This window comes from Rousettus aegyptiacus, unplaced genomic scaffold, assembly GCF_014176215.1.
Source record: "Rousettus aegyptiacus isolate mRouAeg1 unplaced genomic scaffold, mRouAeg1.p scaffold_m13_p_10, whole genome shotgun sequence".
NCBI lineage: Eukaryota > Metazoa > Chordata > Mammalia > Chiroptera > Pteropodidae > Rousettus > Rousettus aegyptiacus.
Genome location: NW_023416285.1, coordinates 17,599,561 through 17,624,436, shown reverse-complemented (window position 1 = coordinate 17,624,436; position 24,876 = coordinate 17,599,561). Strand labels below are relative to the sequence as shown.

Sequence of the window (24,876 nt, the reverse complement as noted above, 5' to 3'; positions counted from 1 at the left end):
AGATTATCTTGGGCTGGAAGACAAGTTTTATCAATATAGTTCACACTAAGCAACAATGGATACAGAGAAAGAAGAAAAAATTTATGTGACATTGAAGGTTGTCCTTCCTTAGATTAAAAAAAAAATCAAAAGTTACATCTGCCTGGCATATAATTATTAGTAAGTCTTTGCACATAGGATTTTTGGAGGCATTTCTTACCATGTGTTGTGTACTAGCTGTGGTAAGCATCTTTGACATTGCATTTTTGTGATATTTACATGTAAAATAAACAAATTTGACAGTCCTTTTACTATACTATTTGAATTTATTTTTCATGCAAATTCTTTTTTCATTATTTTCTGTTTTGAAGCATTTCTATTTGCATAGTATTATTAATTTAATCACAAATTAAATTTTTTTGATGATGACCAGGATGATGTTATCAATTACTGGATCTCATCAAAATTACAATTAGATACTATTTTAATTTCAAGCCAGTGAGATGGATAAATGCTGGCCTAGTATAAAATAAAACACCAAAGTCATATGCAAGGCCAAACTCATTTAAAAGAGTATTATATAACTCAAAGAAAGATAGCAATAGGTATTTTACGGAAATTTTAGATTCTGTAGTACTTTCAGAAAATTCTGTATAAACAAAAAGGCCTCTGAACAATGAGATCATAAGATGATTAGAAATTTATTAAGAGAGATGTCAAGGGATGCAACCATGTCCCTGCCTCTCGTAATGACATTATAATGGAGTTATTGACCTGAGAAAGAAATTCTCAAGTACGTTCTTACACAACATTTCCTGATCTTCAGCTTTCACAATTGCCTCACTTCTACTGAATATCAGCAACATTGGGTTCCTAGTTCATGTAACTAAATTGGCAATTTTTTTGGACATCTACGTGTAGGAATCATTCCAGGTGTGTCATGAAATGGCGAATAATGCAAAGGTTCTGTGCTCACATAGCATCTAGTAGAGTGGGAGAGAAGGGCTGTGAAAAATAACGTAACTGTCAGCTGGGAATCTTCATTAATCCAAGTCTGTATGATCATGTGTCTACATCTTTATCTTTATCTCTGAATCACTGGACATTTGACACCACTACTTCCCTAATTCTTTATTTCTATTCAACCTACTACATCCAATAAGCAATTCTCCATGACCTCTTCAAAAATGGATAATAAGTGAATAAATAAATAATAAATAAATAAATATCTTTCTCCTCCACCTGCCACATTTTGTTGGATTTTCCTTTTCTTTTTATTTATTTATTTTTTAAATAATATATTTCTTAGTCTCCTGCACTAAAACTTACTTCTCCATTATTCTCTTATATTTCAGTAGTTTTTTAGATTCTGTGTTGAGTATCCTCTCTTCTCTGGTATCATATGCTGAAGTGATGGTCTCATCTCCCAGGATTTCATAATCACCAGGGTCCTAACGACTCCTGAAGCTGTATTTCTGCTATGCATTTATACTCTAAAGTTTCAGATGTACATTTTCAATAACCTGCTGAATAGCACCTGAGTGTTTCAAATCCTATTTGTCTTAATCAGATACATTCTCCTGGAAACATGCTGCTCTTCCATTTTTCCTAGGTTGGCGAATAACACCACTGTTTTCCCACCCTTACTGCTTGATATTCTTGGTATCATTCACTGTTCTTGATAATTTTCTCCATATTTCTGCTTATCAAATCTCAACTTACCCATCTTTCAAGGGTTGGCTACACTTTTTCATATTCCCCTCAGATCCTCCTCTATTGCTACAGGACTTCTTATGCCTTTACTTCTAAACACCCAATTCTATACATCTCAGTCTCCATCACAATATTTAAATGCTTAAAAGGCAGAGAGCATGTCCTATTCACCTTTGGATCCTTCATTGGAATTTGCATAGAGTAAATGCTCAACAAATGGTTATTGAATTTAATGAATTCTCATAATAGTCTAAATTCTCTGTTCATTGTACAAAATTTAATCTATGGTTGCTATGACCTTTTGCTAAAAATGCTGTGTTAGTGAAATGCAGCCTCACACTGAATAGGAACAATGTGCATAATTCAGTATAGCTCACTATGGCTCAAGGGAATGCAACCCTTGAGAAGCACAGCTTTCAGACATGTGTGGGTCTGTCAATTACCTCATCGATGTATATGTTGAACATTTCAGAGCAGAAGTAAAGTCATAGAAAATATGTATTGCAATTGAAGTGACTGAGTAGATGATTTTTAAACAGCAGGGCACTGTTCTACTACCTTTTTATTACCAAAATGTTTTATAGTATTTGTTACAGATTTCATCTGAACATGCAGTATCAAAAAACAATTTCTTTTGAAAGTGTCATATTTTAGAAAACCTGAGTTTAGGAAAGCAGTTAAATTTTCATGTGTTTCAAGTATTTTATCATTTTGTAATCAACTTATTGTTATACTTTCTGAATAGTAAACAGAAAGCATACAAAATGAATATTATCTCCCCAAAAAGATCTACCTGCATAAATTAAGTAAAATTGATCAGAAACAAGATTTTAAAACAAGGTAATCTATAGTCTATATTTCAGATAGAAAGGGGATATGACATAAAGACAAATATCCATAAACTTAATTTAAATTTTGAAATAGAATTACAAAAATGATTTGCAACCACTAGTAATAAACTGTTTTTTTCCAAAAAATAAACCTAATCTAATCCAATATACTCTAATCTAATCATCTATTTAGTGTGAGTAACACAATTATTCTTCTGAAAAGTAATAATAACTTCAAGAGATTATTCACAGGCTCTTATTAAGTTTGGAAGGCCTTATTTAAAGCACAAACTGTTTTACTAATTGCTCATATTTATAAACAAGGAGAGAACAGAGACATAAAATTAATCTGTTCTGTAGTTTAGAGCTGGATTTAGTATTAGTTGCCAATTTCATCAATCAATAATAATTTTTTGAGTTTTTTTAACTGATTGTTTAGCATAAAAAAAGAAGAAAGCTATAGCAAAAAAATTTTTTTGAAAGAAATTAATTTGACTTACGCTCAACATGAAGCTTTCAAGTCAATTTAATAGTTACTTTGAAACTATAGAAGATGGGTAGGTAAAAAGAGAAGATACAATAAAGATAACATTTCAAGGCCTTCTTCTAGCCCAAGATGTTATTTATATAAAATATAAAGTTTTAATAAATTCATGTATAGCTGTTTCATCTTCATAATTTTCCTTTCTCTTCTCTGTGCTTCATAAACAGTCTGAACTCTAATGAGCTTAGTCTTTTTCATGTTATAGTGAATTCACTGAAATCAAGGTTGTATCTCTCCAACATAAGGAATTCCATCATGAAGCAGGAATTCTTTCTCATTCACTTTAATCTCCTCAGAAAGCTTTGATCATATTTTATTTTCAATATATATTTGTTGAATCAAAATGAATAACTTAGCTTTATCACCATATAATGACTCCATTAAATAAGAGACAAGAAGAATATTAATCTGCTTTGCTTTAATAAAGAAAAGAATGCTTTTCTTAAAAAAAATACTACAATAGAAAAGATAACAAAAGAAAAAGTTTTATTCTAAAAGAAAAATATTGAGATGAAATAGATTTTCTACAAGTGGAGTGACCTCTGAGGTTGAGTGTTAACTACACTTTAAGAGCCAAGTTTTAGAGTTTCTTTATCATCTTAAAGATGTTTACAAGTATTATTCTATTTCAGCAACTTCGAGTTTTTTACACATAACTTTAGAAAAAAAATCCAAGAAAGAAGTACATACAATATGTAAGCAAAAATAGGCTATAGGAAATATGGTGATAATCTCTTAACCAAATAATGTAAATGAAATACATTATCTAACAAGTGTGCTATAATTTATATATGCAAATGCTTTGTGAGTCTGGAGGCAACAAACTCACTAACTGACCTCCAAAGTCACTTTAAGATTTGATGAGAGCTCATTCTGTCCTTAAATGTCATAAGGGTACAGCAGAGTGATCTAGTTTTAAAGGACCAAATTAGAATAAAAAGGGTAACATGGCCATATGTTTTATTAGTGTTAATTATTAATACTGAGATTTAAAAAGAAAAGGCTAAGAGTTCAGTAAGCATAATAATTGGACACTTTTTTCAGTTTGTTTTCCCTGTCAATGTGAGTATGTTGCAGCAGTTCAAAGGGAAATATACACCTGGAGGATACTCATTCAGCTGGAACATTGAGTATAAAATCTAAAAATATTAAAAATGAGAGAGAGAGCAAGGTAGAGAGAGCATGTAAAAGATAATAATGGCTTCTTCTATCTTAAATGGAAAAAAAAAACCACAAAGAGTTGGATTGATTCAGAGTCAGGGGATAGAATCTTTTATTCTCCTCATTGTGGATCCTCGAAATGTTTAAAAGTCACTGCTGCTGGGTTTCAGCCCTCGGTACCCCACAGAAATGAGAAATTCACAAGGTCAGAATATCACTCTTTCCAGTAAAATTTGGATGCTATCCTTGTGAGACTAAACATTTTATAATGTTTTTACGATAAAGCCGTTTTGTTAGGTCAAATCTACCTAGTTAATAATAATGACAATTATTTATCATTATTTAAATAATAGTAGTAAATAATGTTATCATTGATTAATATAATGAAATTATTGTTGCTCTTATTTTTTATTTATAAATTATTAGGTGCTATATTTTATTTAATTTTTTCCCTCAATTCTGAGATTTATTATTGAAGAAAGTGGGGCTAAAAAGGTCAGAAAATTATATTCCTACTAAGAGGAGAAACCAGGATTCAAACCAATGTCATTAGATTTCCAAGCCGGCTTTTCTTTAAGCCACTACATTTTATTCATAATGTTGCCTCTTCTTTAGGTTCTCTTAGATTGTGCTGCCCATTTTACTGGAAAACTGGAACAGCTGTAGCACACGTTTTGATTGGCTGAGACTCCGCTTAGAGACAATCACTATAATTACATTTTATCTATAATCATTAAGAAAAAGCACAAGTGAATAGGGATCTTCTGAAGTGAGGGCATGTGGGCTTCTTGGGGATACTTGGAAGATACAGAGTCATTTCGCAAATGGCTGGGAAAAACAGAAAATGCAGTCTCAGTCAAAAACTGGTACACAGGGTGACCTGATGAAGTGCAGAACCACGGAAATGAATCCTTTCCAAGGAACGTTGGTCTCTTTCTACAGAAAAATTTTGCCGGACTTGACATTAAAAAGTGTACAAGCATCTTTGGAAAGATGGAAGAGACAGACTTGCTACGTAATTCAATCTAAATGAAAACAGCACAAGTCAACAGCGACTGACTAAATGATAGTACCTTACAGATGACTGCTGAAAATTGGGTCAGTGGGAGAAAAGTAGTGAAAGAGTCCTCTTTCTCACACAAAGATATGAATTTAGTCTGCGTTCTCATTTCTTTCAGTCATGTAAAAGTTGTGGTTCATTCTCAAATAATACTTCAAATGAACTTTTATTTCTGAAAGGAATGTAAAAAGTCCACAGCAGATGCAAAGTGGGTTTGTGGTGGTTTGTACCACGTTTCACCCTTCAAGGACAATGTAATTTAAACACTATTTAAAGCATGTAGAGTGAGAAGAATGAATAAAACAATTAAGTCTGAAAAAGTAAGAAAGTTTGGAAGTGGGAAATTCAAAGACATTAATGTATACAAATCAAAATTATGCTTTAAGTGTCTGAGAGAATTAAGGGGTATACAATTATTTAGGCATTTAGAATGGCCAAATTTCTGACCTCACTTAACTTGTTAAAATATGCATTATGGATTAACTGCAATTTTCCTATTTTAATTTATTTCTATGTTATACTATTTATAAATGTACCATGTACCTACAGAAAAAAAAAAAAGTACTGTTTTCTATCTTTTGTTCACTCTTATTTTGACCAAAGTTTGCACTGTCAAGCAAGAAAGTAAAAGTGTTTATTCTGTAGGCCTGCTGTGGTGCCAACATTCCCACTCACCTGGATAGAAATCTCATTTTTGGACTCAGTCCTCTGCTTTGATTTATGTAATACATGCATTATCTACTATTAAAATGCACATATGATTGTGGATTGTAAGGCCCTAGAAATACTTATGCCCTGCCCACATTACAACATACTATCAAATTCACTCACCATCTCACTAAGAGACCCAAAGGTTTCTTTCTGTTCTAGAGAGTAAAAGACATTAAAAAAATTGGATAGAAGGAGAGCATCACAGATTGATGAATCTCGGTAAGATTTTAGAGTTAATTTAGTAAATTAGAGGTGATTAGAAACAGACCCAGAGGAGTAAGTGACCTACTCAATTCTAGTGGCAAATTTGAGATTAGAAGTCAAGTGGGGTATTTTTTTTTAATATATATTTGAGATATTAAATACTACATTTGATTGAAACTACATAGCAAAGACAAGCTAGCCTTGCAAATATGATTCAGGAGACTTTGGAAAAAGTAAACAGACCATGGCATGAAGGCAAGGGCCAAAATAAATATTTAAATAGACCTGAAGAGACTGTTAAATGCCACCCCAAGAAAAAGGGTAAAGACTCCTGCATAATTCAAAGAAGGGCAAGCTCTTGCATAGTCAGTTGCCCTTAATGTGGTTGTATTTTTAAGCCTAATATTTGATTTTCACTTGAACTATTAATCCATTGCAGTAAGTTTCAATTATTTTAACATTTTCATTATCAAATATTTTATCATTACTCAACTTCCACCATGAACTTCATATTTTAAAGTATTTGATTCCACTAAATGTATTTTAATAAAATCATAAATAACCAATTTCCCCAATTTTATCAAGGAATCAATGTAAAATAATCATAATATTGATAAAATGATTAAAGATGAAAAATATATTAGTGATCTTTTTCATGAATAAATGTATAATTCATAAAGGTTTTCATAAAATATTTTAATGGTATAATTTCCATTACTTCTTTTCAGAAACCCATGGCATGTAAGTATCCCAGATTTGAAGTCATCAAAATGTTAGTCTCATTGTAATTATTAGTTCAGTTTTCAAGAAATTATGTTTATTCTTATTTTTACAGTGTATTCTTTTTCCTAGGTAATAAGAGAATAAAATCTCATTTGTCATCTGTCACTAATGTGGGTTGAAATATAAGGTAAAGCTTGTTATAAAAAGGATTAACCCATTGATGCTCAATAAAATTTTGTTTATTACACTAAATTATAGAAGGCAGATAAAAGCTTTTGTAAAACATAAACACATTTCCCTGCCTATCAACTTAATTTTTTCTGTATTTAGTTATGTCCTTACTACAGGACCTGTAACAACTTATTTTTATGTAACTGTCCCAACTTACACCTAGTTTACATTGACGTTAGAATGTTATATATTATTGCACTGAAAATTATCTTCTAAATTTTACAATAAAAGTTAATCCAAAAAAAGTTATGACTATATTGTTTCACGTAGGTTAAAATTCAAGGAAAATATTTGATTTAATAATAATTAGGAACTAAGACAGCATCCAAAATGGTATTTTCATGGAAAATCCAATACAAATCCTGATTAAAACCTAACCAAGCAAAACACTGTCGATTACCTGGATTCCAATTAAATGTGACAAATGAATACTTGACAGGTTTCAATTCCAATTTTGTTTATGTCAGAATGACCCATTAATATTGAAAATGAAATTACCAGAATTCAAGCAATACAGTTGGACTTTACAGCTAGATGTTAGTCTGAAAACTTGGACCCAACCAAACTCTTATTCAAATGTCAACTGCTACATTTGGATAAGTAAATCACATCTCCTGTCATTACCTATAGATCAGGGCTAACATGAATCACAGCTAGCAGGTGATGAATGGTTTATCTGAACTTGGAATTTCAAGTGTCAGTCACATATAAAATCAGGAAAAACCAGTTATATTATAGTGGCCCTTACCGTTGCCAAAACTAAAAATGTAGTTATAAAAATAACTAAAAGCCTTCTTTTGGAACTGTTTCTCAGTAAACACGCTAGTCTCTTAACAAGTTCATCTTTCATGTTTTTTATGACATGTATGTTTCCTAAAAAGTAACCAATAACTGTTTGCCATATATAATTATGTTTATTATTTATCATTTCTTTCTTATTTTAAAGGCATTGAATCCCCTTAAACTCAAAAACAAAAAAATAAAAATAACATCAAACTGTGATTATAATGTCAATGGTACAAAGTTTTTTCTATTAATATAGTTGACATCTAGGAAATACTTACACATTATATTTTTTATAGTGAGACAGTACTTTTAAAAACAAATAAAATTGTATAATAATATCAAAAAGTAGTCACAGATATAGTAATGCTCTTAAATTAACCCTGCCTTTCTAGGTGTGTGCATGTGTGTTCGTGTGTACATATAAAATATTATTACTGTATTTTAAATTTCATATTTACTATTGTGCAAAGCATTCCAAACATATTTGCCTTAAATATATATTCATCAGCATCACAATTCATGCCAAATTTTTTTTTACTTATTTAAAAAATACTAAAGTTAATTCTTAAAAACCATATCAAACTCCCATCCACGTAAACACACACCACCATACACACAGATAAGCATGCCTTTATAGCCATAAAGGCCAAATGCCATTTAAACTCTGGGTAATTAATCAAGAGGGATTATCGATATCATACCCTGATATCATATCGTCTCATCCAGATAACAAAGTGGGAAAAAAATAATTATTTAACATTGTTTAGTTTAGTGATAATTTCATTTGGGCTCACATGATATATTATGCTCTAATGTTGAATTTTAATATTCATAGGTAAATTTCCAGAAATTATCAGTTTCTCATGCATTAATATGCTCTATTTGCATACCATCTTTAAGAAACTGGTATATAACAAAAAGTTAGAATATCTTACTTCACTTGGGGGATGGGATGGTGAAAGACATAAATTCATTTCGAGTTCTCACTGAAGATAAAATGCATATAATTCTCCTTCCTTCCCCTCTACATAATCTCTTTTTATATTTGAAATAATAATAAACTTAGTAAGAACTTCACCATTCCATTATTAATCATAAATCTATTTCTCAGACATTTACTTATAACCTGAAATCTAAAAAAATAAATCACCTAATGGTCTTTGAAAACATTAACAATGTGTAATATCTTTTAAGTGCTAATCAAAATCTAATTTTATAACTTAAAAGAAAAATGTATAGAAGGTAAATTGTAGTAATTATGAGAATCATCTCACAACAGAGTAAGAATATGAAATACTATCATTTGCTTTCCTCCTGTTCTCTTGTACAAAAATAAGAAAAAAAAAACTTATTATACTTAAGTGAGAGGGGACTTCTAACAGCATTTACAATATCTTTTTAAGAACAAAATAGGCAATGTTCTCCTCTGACTCCATTTCATCTATCACTAGAAAGGAAGGGTTTGAAAATGCTTTTCTAAATACCCAGGAGAAGAGAGAGTCAAACAAAGTGTGTTTATCAACATATCTTTTCACTAAGACTGGACAATTGCAATTGAAGAAATAGTTGCATGACAAAAATGAATAGAAGAAAACAATAACACACGACCTTTCTCAAGTTGCTATTGTTTAGGTATTATGCACTAATTTATTTTGTTTCATGCCAGCTACTACTCTTATTTGTAAATGTGTTTATTTCTGATAGGCTGTTTTAAAATGATGGTGCAAATTTAGTAAATTTTATCTATATAGTTATGTTCCTTTATTTGGCATTTCTGCACTTTAGCAAATATTTATTATTTCCAATAAAATAGTTTTAGTGTCAGCTACTTTATTTTGGTTTTAGACTGACCTCGCAAGTCTACTTATTACGGCTCACTAGCGTGATTATGTGTGTGGATGTCGTGTTTGCCCCTACCATTTTCCATATGCTCTGCCTCACCAACACTGCCATCCGGCGTGGTCCTTTCATAGTTGTCCTCTGGGAGTGGAAGGGCACCCAGTCTTGGCCCTGATGAACTCTTACTGCTTGGTGTTTCTGACTCCTCCAGCCCGCTGTCATAGCAACTCTGCAGTGACCCCTGATGTGGGTCCTGAGGCTGACTCACAACAGAAAACGTCACTCTACGAAATGGCTGTAAAAGAAAAGATTCTGAATGTCACTAAAATATAAGGTTGTAAATGATCGTATTAAAAAAAATACATAAATTACATACATTAAGGCCTATCGACAACTAATTCAGTACAAAATAGTTAATATGGTATGTTGACATCTATTTGGTTAACTCTATATTATCTAAGGCAATGCCCAGAACTTAGATTTTATTATAGAAAAACTGAAAATTCCCTTTCTTAAATAAAGAGAAGAAAACAGCAATTTGACTAAAACATATCTAAATTAATGTTAGTTCCACATATTCAATCTTTTTTTATTCTGTAGTCTTCACTTCAGATATGCTTTTTCACAAATAGATTTTAGAAACAAGGGTCAGTGATTTGGGAAAGCAATAATTAAGAACCAATCCATATTCATATTAAAAATATTGCCTATTGACTTTGAAATTTTAAGGGTAGTATTGAAATAATAGATAAAATTTTCCTTAACCAGGGCATAAACATAAATTTAAAAAGTTTAATTGTATATACTTACTATGACTATAATTTGTTCTAAAAAAGTAACATCATATACAGTCTTTAGGCTGTATTTAAAAAACTGTTGCAAATCTTTATCCAATTGGACCTTACAAGTTATATAATACTGCCAGTTGGCTATAGTGAAGATTTCTTGTGTAAGGAATTTACAGATTACTGCAACTACAAAATAAAACAACAAAAAAATAGATTAATTAAGGAAATAAACTAAAGCTATGCATGGACAGTGAGTGCTACACATGTAATATTTGAAAAAAATATACGAAAAAGTTTCTGTAATATTTGTCTGAGGTTATTCTTGTCAATAGCTGTGTCCATTAAGCTCTTGTATGATTTGAAACTGTCATAAATGTATGAATTTTTAAACCTATAACTCATACTGGCTCTTTTTAATATAAAGTATAAAAGTAATGATGCTAGAATATAGTGAGAAAAGGAAAGAAACTTTTTTTGCCATTTTATAACTTAAATACTAACAGTACAAATCATTTATCACAATTGTGACTAGTAGAATTCTTTAAAATGTTAAGGAATATCCACATATGGCAGGTTTATAATAGGAAAGCAAGAGCATTGTGACATTTCCCCAAAATTTATAAATCGATTTTACTAAAGACACACATGCTTTTACAAAGCTTGCCTTTATATTGTCTCTTATTGGTATTTCTAATGAGTACCTTGCCCTTCATGTAGTTATTTGTAGTATACAGTCTTTATAGAAACCTTTTTTATGCTAAACTTTTAAAACTGCTGAATATTACTGTAAAGGGAAAATATTTAAAGCACATACTCTTCTTTATGTTTTGCTGAATTAGAGCTTCAGCATTTTAAAACAATTACAAAATATTTCTAGTACAAACAGCATAGGACAAAATTTACTGACAATAAACTCCATTGAAGCATTATCCTTGTTTCATTAATAATTCTCATATTTCTTTACAGTAGTATGATTATAATATTTTACCTTAATCTAAATAGTTATAGAAATCAATTTGTATTTACCATGCTTTATCTTATATGTATATGCTCTTTTTTTCCCATAGTTCACTCACAGTTTACTGCAAAATGTGATCTGTTTTATGTCTTTGGTCTCACCTTGGAAATGAGACCACTAACAGTCTCCTAAAACCACATAGAAGATACTCACTAAATACTACTAAACAATAATAATTTAGTGACAACATTAAATTTAGTAAAGAACATCCAAGATCATGGAGGCATATTATCACTTCAAGACAGAGCAAAATAAAAAGAATTTATATAAATTTTATACATACAGAGAGAGAGAGGGAGAGTCAAACTCTATATTAATGACTCTCACATCTTTAAGACTCAATCTTCACTAATGCAAAAAGTTCAAAATAAAGAAATATATAATTTATACTTATAAATTGACAAAGAGAAACTAGATAAGAAATTATGACAAATGGTGTTATATTTTGATATAAAAATAGAAAAGAGGGTGATGTTTGGGTGAAGGTGGTAATGTCAGAATCTGTGTTTAAATACTGGTTCCACAAAAAGTAATACTAGGATAACAGAGAGGTGACAGGTTATGTTGGCAATAAAAAATGTCAAAAATAATGATTTTTTTCAATGTATTGAATATATCTGTGCATTTTATTTTCTTAAGTTTTTACTTTACTTTGTCTGAATATTTTAATCACCAAGAATTATTTTAGGTTACACGTTAAACTTAATAATGGAAGAAAACACGTTTTACCTTTAAAATACTGTAATCAATAGGTATACTAAAAAATACTTTGACTTATGAATGTTTTCTTTTTGTATGTTTTTCATTAAAAAATATCTGAATGAATGGAAAAATAATGTGTAATAAAAATTTAAAATAAAGAGTATCACATAGTGTATCATAAAATACTCCATCTATCATTTTTATCTGAATTTTAAAATAGGCCATTAAATGTCTACAGTATAATAGCAGTTTTATATTACTATTTCTCTAGTTAATAATTTTTAATAAAGAAAATTCTTGAGGCAAAGTTTTTAAGTTGGCAATGTGAACCCAATTAGTACAGAATCCTAAAACCTGAAATCTTTAAGAGTTAAGCTTTAGGTTTAATAGTAAATCAGACATATAAATTTAGATATAGATGAAAAGATAGATGATAGATAGATAAGTAGATAGGTTGGTGGGTGGGTAGCTGGATGAAAGGATTGACGGATGGACAGATGGATGGATGGATGGATGGATGGATGGATGGATGGATGGACGGACGGACAAACAAGTATTTACATCCCATCTTTCATCATCAGGTTGCATCTATTGAGAAGCTAGATTTTATAATAGAAGTTATGACACAGAATTCATACTATTCATATATTCCAGAAATATTGACTAAAGCAGAAATGCAAAGCATTTATGTCAACTGTGTAGCAGGGAAAATGAGTTTGCATTACATATGTAACTGTCACTTTGTTACTTACTGATATTCCGAAGTAGCATAGTTTAAGTAGTGATTCTCAAGCCTAGGTATGTCTTAGCGTGACCCAGAGCACTTATGAATAAACCTAGTACCAATACTAATTCCACTGATGAAATCAGTGTTCCTTGTGGAACTGAATATCAGTAGTTCATAGGATCCCCCAGGTCATGAAAAAGCACAAAGAGGAAGGAGAAGCCCTACCACTGAAAGAACATATGGAAAGAAGTTGAGAAGACCACACTGCTCCAGGAAAAACAGCTCATCCCTTAAATGGCCATAGAATTTCCCTGAAGAGTCAGTAGAACCCTGGTTCCATCTTGAAATGTACAAATATGAACATAAAGAAATCTAGTGACCTGAGGTGTCTGACTGAGCTCTGCATTTTTCTCTTTGCTAATAAACGATTTGATGTCCTATAAGGGCAAACTAGTCTTTCTAAAAGAGAAAAAAGCATGAGCTTAAGGAAGAGTATCAATCAGCCTTCTAGTTCTCTGAAACTGTGAAGATATGCTCGAAATTGAATAAGGAATGAAAGAAAGAGGTCTCCAAGAAAATCGCCCCCAAAATTTTCAGTGTGATAAATGTGAGACATAAACAGGAGGGAGCGGAAATCAAAGATTTTAGTTAGGCAAATGAACAACCTAATTATAAGGGTGAAATTGAAGACGTGACCTGGCAATCCCTTCCAAAAAAAAAAAAAAAAGGAGTTTGAAGATACGTTGAAGGCAGAGGATTATGCTAAGAAAGAGTGAGCTGCGGAGAAACAGCAACGAGAATGGGGAGCAAGGCCATTCTAAAGCAGGCCTGTGTGGCTGACTGGATTCAGTCATTATTTCACTATACCTACATTTGTTTTGTACATGTTATGGATTGTAAGGCTTTTCAACAATTATTCTACACATTTAAGAAAATAAATATTTTAAAGCTATATAAAACAAACAAAATATAATGTGATCAAGTTTCCAACAAAATAGAGGCATTAAAAAGATACTGCAAAACCTGTTTGGGAGTTAGGGAAGACATTGCCAAGGACAGATTTGTGGGTTGGGAATGAAGTTTGATAGATAATTTGTACTTGAGGGCTGATTACAGATTCCATATTTGAGGCTATCAGCAAAGGATAAAAAAGAGGGTGGATGAGAAAACCATGTCACTTTTGAAACTCAGAAGCCAAGCAAGACAATCATTTCTGGAAAGAAAGAAAATCCCATAGGATCAAAGGCATCGGAGATATGGAGAAAACTGCTGACTACCATGTGTCCACTGAGTTCACCCCTTAGAAGGTTCTCCTGGTTATTTCATATCTCTAAACTCTCGAGAACAATTCTAAGAGATTAGACTAAAGCAAGTAAAAGACCAGCATGTAAATATATGGAGAAATTTAAAAAATGAAGAAAATATTTTTAAAATGTCATATGAGAAAAGGAAGATCACAGTTAAAAGAAAAAAAAATTGTGTTGAATTTAATTTATTTATTTATATTTTTGTCTTTCTTCATCGCATTGAAAAATATTTAGTTTTAAGGTAAATATTTAAAGACACAAGCAAAAAAGAGTGCCTCAAAATGTAAGGTGGTTGGCGAATGAAAGAAATCAGAGAAGATAAGTAAATTAAGGAGACTTAAGAGAAAAATAAAATTAAAAATAAAATTACAAAGATGTTGAGAACACGCTTGTATGGGGTGTGTGTGTGTGTGTGTGTGTGTGTGTGTAAAAATGAGAAACAAAATAGTATACTAGAAATAATAGAAAAATAAAAAGATTCTATCCCAAGGAACTCTATTGAGTCCTTATTGACCTCAGACAAGTTATCTGACCTTCGTTTCTTATGCCTTAGGCTCAGGGTCTATAAAACAGAGATAATAATACTTGCCCCTTACTAACTTAAATTTCCAGGGAAATAATGAGATGGTTTATAAAAAGAGCCTTCAGCTCCCTCAAAGACATATACTATAAAAGGCATTATACCTCTAGCAACAGCTGTACAGCTATATAACGAGAACTATCACCCATATGTTTTAGTTTTTTTTACTTAAAAAAAATACATACATACACACACACACACACACACACACACTTCTATCTCAGTAATTCACAATGTTTCTAAATGGAATTTTTTAAAAAATTATGAAATTTCAAACACAATTCTCCTATTAATGTACCAAGATTTTATTGTTCTAAATACAAGTTCTTTGTAAAACATATACATACACTAACAAATTTTTAAAAAACTATTTATTAAATATAAACATTTTGATAGTTTATTATTCTAGAATGGTATTCATCAACTAGTTTTTGACTCCATTACAGCACACTGGACACTTTTACTTCAAGACACACTCTACTATAGGGCCTGCCCAGGTATTTTAAAGGTCATTACAAATATGTTAAAAGTTAACACCAGGTACTATACAATCCCTGCAGGGTTGGATGCGCCTTCATTGTCATCTCAGTGCTCAGCACATGGAAATGCTTAGAGTTGACATTGCTTTAAACTACAAATAGACTGGGAACCAGCATTCCCCACTCTTAATATAATTTCATATGATTTATTTTCTAGAAATTTAGAGGTCACTTGGGGAATAGGAAAAGCTGTTAATGGAGAGGTCCTCTCTGCCTTCCATTCTCGCTCGCTCTCTGTGGGTGGCCATGAGGATGGCTGCCTCTTTCTAGCCTCTCCTCATTGGAAATTCTGGTGAGCCCAACATGAGGGATGTGTGATGGCAGTAATCATTTCCATGTAAAATCAATCTCACAGCCTTGAAAGGACAAACATAGCGAATATGATTTTTTTTAATTCGGGTGCTATGGGGTGTACAATGTAACATACTTAATAAATGCATTGGCTCATTAATATTTCTTTTTCTTTTTCTTTTTAATTGAAAAGATGCTAAAACCAGTATACTGCTGAACTTGAGATCAGGAAAAAGACAGCTTGCTTAGATGAGGAGGGGAGTTAGAACATATCTGGATTACAAAAATAAGGCTTGTGTTCTAATGACATTATTTCAAAGAGTGAGGCATTCATGGAGGGAAAACATGGTTCTTTTTTTTTTTTTGTAAAATTATATCTCCATGAATTATGTTGGAATGTGATAATGTAAATTACCAAACGATAAACCTAAATCTTGGCAATATAACAGGTTTAGAGGTCACTTCAAATACTGACTAGCAGAAAGATCTCATCTTGTTCTTATCCAGCATGTTCAAATTTATTAGAGGATTAAAACAGTTTTCTAAAAAGTATTTTTCTTAATGTCTAAAAAGATGATGGTCACCTGAACTACAAATATAACTGCCTCATTTTTTATTCATTTATTTATTTATTTTTTTAATTTCAGAGAACCATTTAATTACCCTTCTTTTTTGAAAGTGCTGATATAATAACATATACTGTTTACAATCTGCACCGTTCATAAAATTAAATTTGAAATTAACATCAATATGCTATTTTGTTTTCAGAACACAATCATTGCAAAATATGTATAACATTTTCGATTCTACCTATTTAAAAAAATGTTGTCACTAATTTCATTTATAGTTCCTAAGAAAAGCAATAGAAAACTGATGCGTATTCAAAACTAATAATAATAATGCTTTTATTTTTAGCCATTCTAAATTGTTAAATCAAAAGGTACACATCACAGCATAAAAGCAAATATCACATCCCGTAATCACACATACTTTAAAATATTTGGTTACGTTAGCAAAATCTAAGTCGCAATCTGCACAATGAAGATGGATTGTTTTCTCTCATAGGGCAGTGGCTAATTTTAGAAAAGGAAAAAGAAGAGTTGAACATCGAGAATATCGTATTATGCACAACACTTACAGTAAAAGAGAATACATAGCACTGATGTAAGAGTGCAGAAACTTTCCTCTTGGAGTTCATTTCTTACAACCTAGCGACGCTGCCTTTATGGGGATTTTATTTGCAAGAGGATAGGACCCTAAGGATGCCAGTGGAAAGAACTTCAGGTTAAATCTCTTTCTATTGAATACTGCTCTGTGTATTACAGACAACTTTATTGGGAACTTTAAATGTGCACCTTCCTTTTTAGCTTCAGTTGTTTCTCCGTAAATCTCCTTATCTGGAACTCACATACAGCTGTCTCAGTCACATCAATTATTTTTGAATGGGAAGGCGCTTCCTCCACCCCCCCCCTTCCTCCCAATTCACTTAGTTATGTCCATCAAACAGACTTCTAATGACTTTCTTTGTCAGTCATAAAGCATTGAAACAGTCGTGGAGGGGAACATTGCAGTATTATAAGGAGAGCTGCATTTTATTTTTAAAAAGGAGCTATCCAAGACTGTGAGATCTTACCTTGCAAGTGAACTGGCACTTGGTTACTCTGCAAAATGCAAACGTTTTCAACTGGTGTTAGTGGCTACTGAACAAACATATTTAGGATTCCATAGTGCATTAGTTGGAATTTATCTGGCAGAACCTTCAAACAAACTTTAATCAGGTCTTTTAACTTTTTAGTGTTGCCTTCCTTTGCTGACATTTCAAGATTCCTCCATACTTCAAACTGCCTTTTTTCTTTCAAGTCAATAGCAGATGAAAGGATATTAAAAAGGAACATGTTGAGACATTTGGATTAGTTAATTAAAATACTCATTTGGGGAAGAAGAAGTTAAATAACTATTTATTTCTTTTGACTTGTATGCAATTATATTTTGACATATTTGTTCACATTTATACTTCGGAAACTAAGAATGCAGGTGATACTTTATAGTTCTTAGTCTAGTAGATCACAAATTATTTAATGCTGCCAAAGAACAATGATGACAGAATTAAAATAGTAGCTCCTATGTGCCAAGAAAGTGCTATTCATTTTACTTACGTTGTCATTTCTCATGTCATCATTACGTGGGTCATATTAACATACTGATTTTGCAAATGAGAAAAAATAAATAAATTTTAATATTTAAACTACTGCGAGAACTACTCTAACTTAAAAATAGAAATAGGTTTCTTATTTTCTCTCCTGATGAAAAATGTCAAGAAAAAGAATAGCCAAAGCTTAAAATTCTTAGTAAATGTGTACAAACATTTTTTTCTGAAAAATTTTAACACCCATTATGCTCTAAAACACAAACTGTGGACCCTCTATGTTGTGAACACAATTGTTTAATTGCTCTGTTTTTTGCTCTTTTTGATAAATTCTATTGAACTTAGTCCAGGATTGGCAAACTGATTCTGTAGAGGGCAGAAAGTAAATATTTTAGGCTTCGTAGGTCATAGGTCTCTGTGAATATCTAACTCTGCTGTCGTAGAGCAAAAATAGTCATTGAAGATACATAAGTGAATCAGCATGGCCATGTGCCAAGAAAACATTTTTTATGAAAACAAAAAATTGAATTTCATACAATTTTCCTACTTTATGAAATGTAATTTAAAAAAATTTAAACAAAACTGTAAAGAATCAAATGTAAAAAAGCTACTTTTTATTATATCATTTAAAAATATTTTTGTGGATTTTCAACTAGTACGTAAGTCCTCATAAACAGTGTTTATCCATTGCACCCCTATTTCAATGACAGTACCTTGAAAATAATTTCTATTCAAATGTCATTTATTTATTAACATTTCTTGATATTCCTGGTCCTTTTTAGAAAAAACTCTGGAGAGTCTGGAAACTTGGATTCAGTACCAGTACCAGTTCTGATATTAAATGTAAAATCTGGAGAAAAGATTACTCTTTCGGCTTTAGCATCTTCAACTTTAAAATGAAGGAATTATAGCCAATGATATTTAATACTTTTTTCAGTTTCTTAATCCTCTGAAACTGTAATAAGACAAGTGTGTTGGTCAGGGAATAAATGGTTAAAGACAATGATTTTAAAGTTGACTTTGTTCACCAATGAAGAAATTCTTTAGTACATTGCGTGACATTGCAAATATTAATGCATCATGGAATGCATTTACTCATCATACAAAATCATGAACAAAAACATGCATAATAATCAAACATTTTAGTCAATTATTTTATGAAAAACTACCAAGATGGTGTGGTTTCCTCGGGCTTAATATCTTTGTGAAAAAATGAAGACATTCTCTGGAATATCAACTTAATTGAATATGCTCCTCTACATCTTCCCTATCCTCTGAAACCACCTCTTCTGTGATTCTTTCTTTGACTTGACCACATAAAAGTGTCGAGTGTTCCTACTGTGTGCTACAGGCTCTGAGATCTCACTCATTTCTCAAATGTATGCTTCTAACAGCAGAGCTTTGCAAGGCTTGTGTGAGACAGAATGGTGAAAGCATGCTGGGCCATGATTGGATTTTACTTCCCAATTCATTTTAGACCCTACCTAGTCCCCTGTAAGTTTCTGTGTTTACACACACAGAGAAACAAGAAGGCAGAGGGAGTCCTAGTTGGGAAAAGAGGATATTGACAAGCAACTAATGAGAAAAAGACTATCTTCACAATGACATTCAATCCAACAAAGATTCATTAAGCATTTGCTTTGTTCCTACCACTGTACTGAAAAATCTACATGCTGCAAATTCAGGTATTAAGCTCCGTTGGGCAAGTGTAGATTAATCACACAAAAGCACTCACAGAATACAAGGAAAGGTTTCTTTTTCTTTTTTTTTTTTCTTTTTGCTATTGTGATAATCATCAAAAGCTCAGTTCACCTGCCGCTCAGTTGCTTTGCATGATTCCTCTGCACACCAAGTTCCAGAAGCAGCTGAATGAGTTCGATAAACCTATGTCTTAAACTACACAGTTGGAGTTGGTCTGCAGCACTTCAAGGGAGCAATGCTGAAAAACCAAGTGGAACTCCTATAGGACTGCCCAGGAATCCAACTACTAAATCACACACAAAAAATGAACAAATAAACAACAACAAGGGAAAAAAATAACCATTTAAAAGGTACCTCCTAAAATACATAGAAGCTTAGAAGCACAGATAGAGAAGCCTGACTCACCAGCACCTGAATCGATTCTCCCATACTGAAATGAATGAAAAGGAAATGTGCATGTTAGGATCCACTCCAACAATGCTGAAGATTTTTTTTTTCTTTCTTTCTTTTTTTTTTTTTTTCTTAGACATTTCATTCAAACTGCACCTGGTGAAATCTGTTTAGGAAACTACATGCATTTTAAAACATAGATTCTGTGGAATGGAGGTTTGTGTCCTTAAGTAGCTTTCCATGGTCTAGTTAGATGAAAATATCTGACAGGAATCAAGACAGACAAATGGAGTACGGTTCTGAAGTGTCACTTAAACATTTAATTATTAAACTGAGTCGAAGCCTAACTCTTGAGACAGAATCTTCTGCTATTAAGTCAAACCTTCTGCTACTCAGATAAACCTATTTTCTCTGCCATCCTGGGCTCACTTGCTTTATCTTATCTGCACTTTGTTAAAAAAAAAAAAATACCAGTTTCCATAAAGAAAAATATACCCAATGTTCAGGAGATGTTAACTTTCATTCCTTAGTACAAGTCAGATGACTGAAAAAACAGTGAAAGGGAAAGGGATCAGCAGAAAATGGACCCCCATGATGTCCACATCCTCATCTCTGGAACCTATGAATAGAGGACTTTACATGCAAAGAAGAATTTGAGACTGCAGATAGAATTTGCTAACCAACTGATCTTGAAATAAGGAGATTATATTAGATTATCTGGGTGAGCCCAACGTAATCCAAAGAGTTCTTAAAAGTAGAAGGTGAGGGCAAAGAAAGAGGTCAGAGTAATGGCGCATGAGAACTGTATTCACCTTCCCTAGCTTTGAAGAAAGAGGAAGGGGCCAAACAGCAAGCAATGTGAGTGGCCTCTAGAAGCTATGAAAGGCAAGAAAGGAAGCAAATATTTCTCTACAGCCTCCAGAATAAAGGCTACCTTACCAATACCTTGATGTTATCCCAGAGAGATCCATTTTGGATTTCTGATCTCAAGAACTATAAAGTAACAAATTAGCATAGTTTTAAGCTGTTAACTTCTTGGCAATTTGTTATAGCAGCGATAGGAAACTTACACAGTAGGACATGGAGCCTGAGGTATGGTGGGGAGGGGAGAGAAGTAAAGTAGTTGGGTTTAGGCTTTACATTCATGAAGGAGCTTAGAGTCATCATTCAAATTTATATCGGTGTTCCATTTCTGGATCACCCCACTGTAGAACATTGAGAATTAGTATGCAATTCTAATAATTATACTTATGTTATAAAACGCTTAAATATATTTTGTTTCTTATTTTATATTGAAAGTGTTTAGTAAGGATAAAAATGTTAAAATAATCTTTATAACCTTACTTTTTCATTTATTAGTCTTTTAATATAATACAAATATGAATGATAAAACAAAACAAAAAAATGAAGTAAACTAGATCTCTGCTCACCCATCCATGTGGGGAAAACCACTTCAAATTTTTTATTTCGGTCTTCTCTTGTAAGATCACTAATAGTATATTTGGGGAAACCCATGGACTTTCAAATCAGAAAACAAAAACTTATTTTCCTGACATCAATTATATATAAGTTAAATACACTTGAGCCATTGACTTAATTCTTCTGAGCCACAATTCGCCTTTTGTAAATATAAATGATAATTTCTGCATTTTAAAGATGAAATGAAAATCCAATTTGGTCTTATAAGTAAGAGATTTTACAGTACAGAGTGTTCTATAAATGATAATGGTGAATTGAGCCCAAAACTGTGTCTATAGGCCAAAGAGTTAGGGAGCTAATATAGGAATTTAAAACAAAAATCATGAACTTGGAAGAAGTGAGTTCTTCCCACCACATTAGCGTAAAACAACAACGACGACAACAGCAACCTGATAATGAGTGTCTCGATTTTCAAGAATAGCCTAATCTACACTGGAGAGAGCTAATAAATCCTAATTGGTGCCTAACTGGAGTCATTATATTTGTAGATATTGCCTCTTGTCTGCTATGATCTTTCTTATTTCCACTCTGTTTTATATTTTTGTACTAAAACAAAACAAAACAAAACAAACAAACAAACAAACAAACATTTGAGGAGGATGAATTCTTTCTATAAAAACTTGAGCTTTTCAGAAAAAAGAAGAAAAATAAATTTACAAAATAATAAGTAAGTATGTTGGCATTTTATTATTCTTTAGGAAAATGAGGATCTTCATAACTTGACCCTAACATGAGGACTTGAAAATAATTCTTCGAAGTAGGGCAGAGCAGGTAGTCAGAAACATGACTGGAATTTAATTTTCAGCCATAATTTGAGACTGTAACTTAAACTATCTAACATTTCCCAGATATTATTTCAATATTAAATGCCATAAGAGTGACTTACTTAATTTACCACCTCCTTGAGAAAAAAAAAAAAAGATTGAATTCTTAAGCTTATAAGAAACATTTGGAAATATGAGAGAAAAACAGGTAAAACCATGAGGCAATAACATCATAAGACAATCATGTGTTATTATCACTACTATCATTTGGCCTTTAAAGCCTGTTTACATTTCATATTTAGAAGATATTTGGGGAGCCATATCTAAAATAATATGTTTTAGGTTTTTTGTTTATTTTTTACCTTATGACTTTTTCAAACCTATGGCCTTTCTCCCCCGCACACACATCTTTTATATACATCTGATATCTTAATTTTCACTTTAAAAGCACCAAAATAACAACACTTTGGGTACCTGTTGTTTCTGAAATCCATTATAGCTTATTAAAATGTTTGACTCAGCAGTGCTTCCAACCTTACATCTCATTATATGCATTCCATGTATCAAGAAATAATATTAATAATAAATCATGTAATTAAGTTAACTCATTCTAGAGGAAACAAAATCATCTCGGCATGGCGTTTTTTATGCTTAACTTCAGTTTTTAATGACAATTGCTTATATCTGTAGATTCTGAATTAACTAGAGGTGAGATATACATATATGTGTGTGTGTGTATACATATATGTGTGTGTGTGTGTATATATACATATATATATATTTATCTGTATGTATGTTTGTATGTGTGTGCATGTGTGTATAATCTTTACTCGGTTTGAAAGAGAACCCCAAAATAAAACAGAGGTACATGGCTGAGCAAGAGACACACACTGTAGTGACTGATCAATAGAAATAGAAATCTTTCTAGGGGGTAATCAGTAATTAGTAGCAGACATTTCCCAGCATTTCCCAAGACATATTGTAAAAAGGCAAAGCCTTCTTAATGATATAGTTGATAGTGTCTGTACTTAAAATGCATAGTGATATTCCCTAAGATTTATTGATTGCTTACTATGTGTCCATTCAAAGCTTATTTAATTGTCACAGTAGCACTATGGGGTAAATAAGAAACCAATGCCCATGGAAGCAGCTTGCCCACGATCACACGGTTGCTAAGTGATCCACAGTTCCGTTCTTACTCATCAGCAATAGCTTCCTCTTGATTGTATTCTAAACAGTTGATAAACAGACAATAATATTTCTTCATATATTAAGAGTGCTGGTATAACTAAAGCATATTCTAGCACAGACAGGCTTATTTAAAAGTAAGTGGTGGTAGAACAAGTCCTCAGGTAAAAAGTCAATTATTTTAGTCACTTCTGATAAAGGATTTCCAGAGGTTCCTGAGGTAGAAAAAAATATATATATACATTTAGATTTAAATTCTGCTGGACATTATCTGTAGTTTGTGGTTACATTTAAGCCAACTCTAAAGGAAAAGATACATAATTCACCTTTTACCATGTTGGTTTAGGTCATTTTTTTAAAGTCCGATAAACTTTGCCTTGTTTTACATAGGTCAGCTGTTCTCAACTCTGGCTGCATATCTGAATTACCTAAGAAACTTAAAGAATACCGATGCTTTCACAACATCACAAAATTATTTTCGTATAAATTTCAGTATATGTCCGTAGGCTTGAAAATCTACTCTGATCCTAAAAAAAAATGGGAAATCATCCTAATTCCAATCTGTCTTGGCTGCCAGAAATCTCAGCACTCAATCACCATATATTTATAAACCTAAGTAGAGTAAATAAATTTACTTATTCTTCTCTGTGTGGTTTTTGAGGTACTATTTCAATTTTAATAGTTTCATCATATAAGTGTATTTTATCACAAAATATCTCAAATCCTTTTGGAAGTAGATAGCATGTAGTTTGAAAATGATTACAGAAAAACTTAAATGAATATTCTTCATTATTCACTTTATCTACTTTGGAAAAAAAAATGAATAGTGTGTTTGATTTTGCTCCTCAATTAATTAGTCATGTTTGACTGGTGATAGCTCTATTTTTTATCATCATATTTCAAATGTGTATTGCTTTTCCTCACTTTGTTTCCATATAATCATATACTAGTTCTTCCTTTAGAAGTAGGAAATCCCCGGATATAATGCCATCACTAGGAAGCATCACGAAGCATTTTTAACACTGTATCTTTACCATCACTTCCTCCTATTAGCACTACCTATGCCACTTTTTTTTTTCTCTTTATTTTTCTCCCAAATATCTAAAGTCATTCTACTGACATATTGCATCCACCATCTAGGACAAATTACCCATCCTGTGTCCTGTGACTTTGAAGTACTGATTTGAGAATATCCAGAGTAATAATAACTAGAGTATTTGTGCATTGCCTTCTGGATAGTGTACTGCTCCCCTTAGATAACAGTATCTTAATCCAATTAAAGTACTTGATGCCTTAAGAAAATCTTCCATGGGGGTACACATTTCAAGAACTGAATATCAAGAATTGAGAGAATTTTGAGGAAGGAGATTTAACTATATCATAAATACTTTACCTATTCTTCCTTCCACTGAAATACTACTGGACTTGGATTTGGTACCTAAGCTTTTTTATTTAAATTGCAATTCAAAAACATT

At 31.9% G+C, this 24,876-nt stretch overlaps 1 protein-coding gene across 12 annotated transcripts in view; it reads right to left on the bottom strand.

Moving 5' to 3' along the window:
- The window catches only part of PCDH7 (protocadherin 7), a 386,475-nt gene that overhangs the window by 197,299 nt on the left and 164,300 nt on the right, over positions 1-24,876 (bottom strand). For 7 of the 12 annotated variants that reach the window (XM_036227580.1, XM_036227581.1, XM_036227587.1 and 4 more), the window contains exon 2: positions 9,860-10,076. The exons of 1 other annotated variant lie outside the window; for it this stretch is intronic. In XM_036227580.1, coding sequence (XP_036083473.1) covers positions 9,860-10,076 — 217 coding nt within the window. The remainder of the gene's footprint in view (positions 1-9,859; positions 10,077-24,876) is intronic. 4 more of the 12 variants (XM_036227582.1, XM_036227591.1, XM_036227583.1 and 1 more) reach the window with 2 other exon arrangements.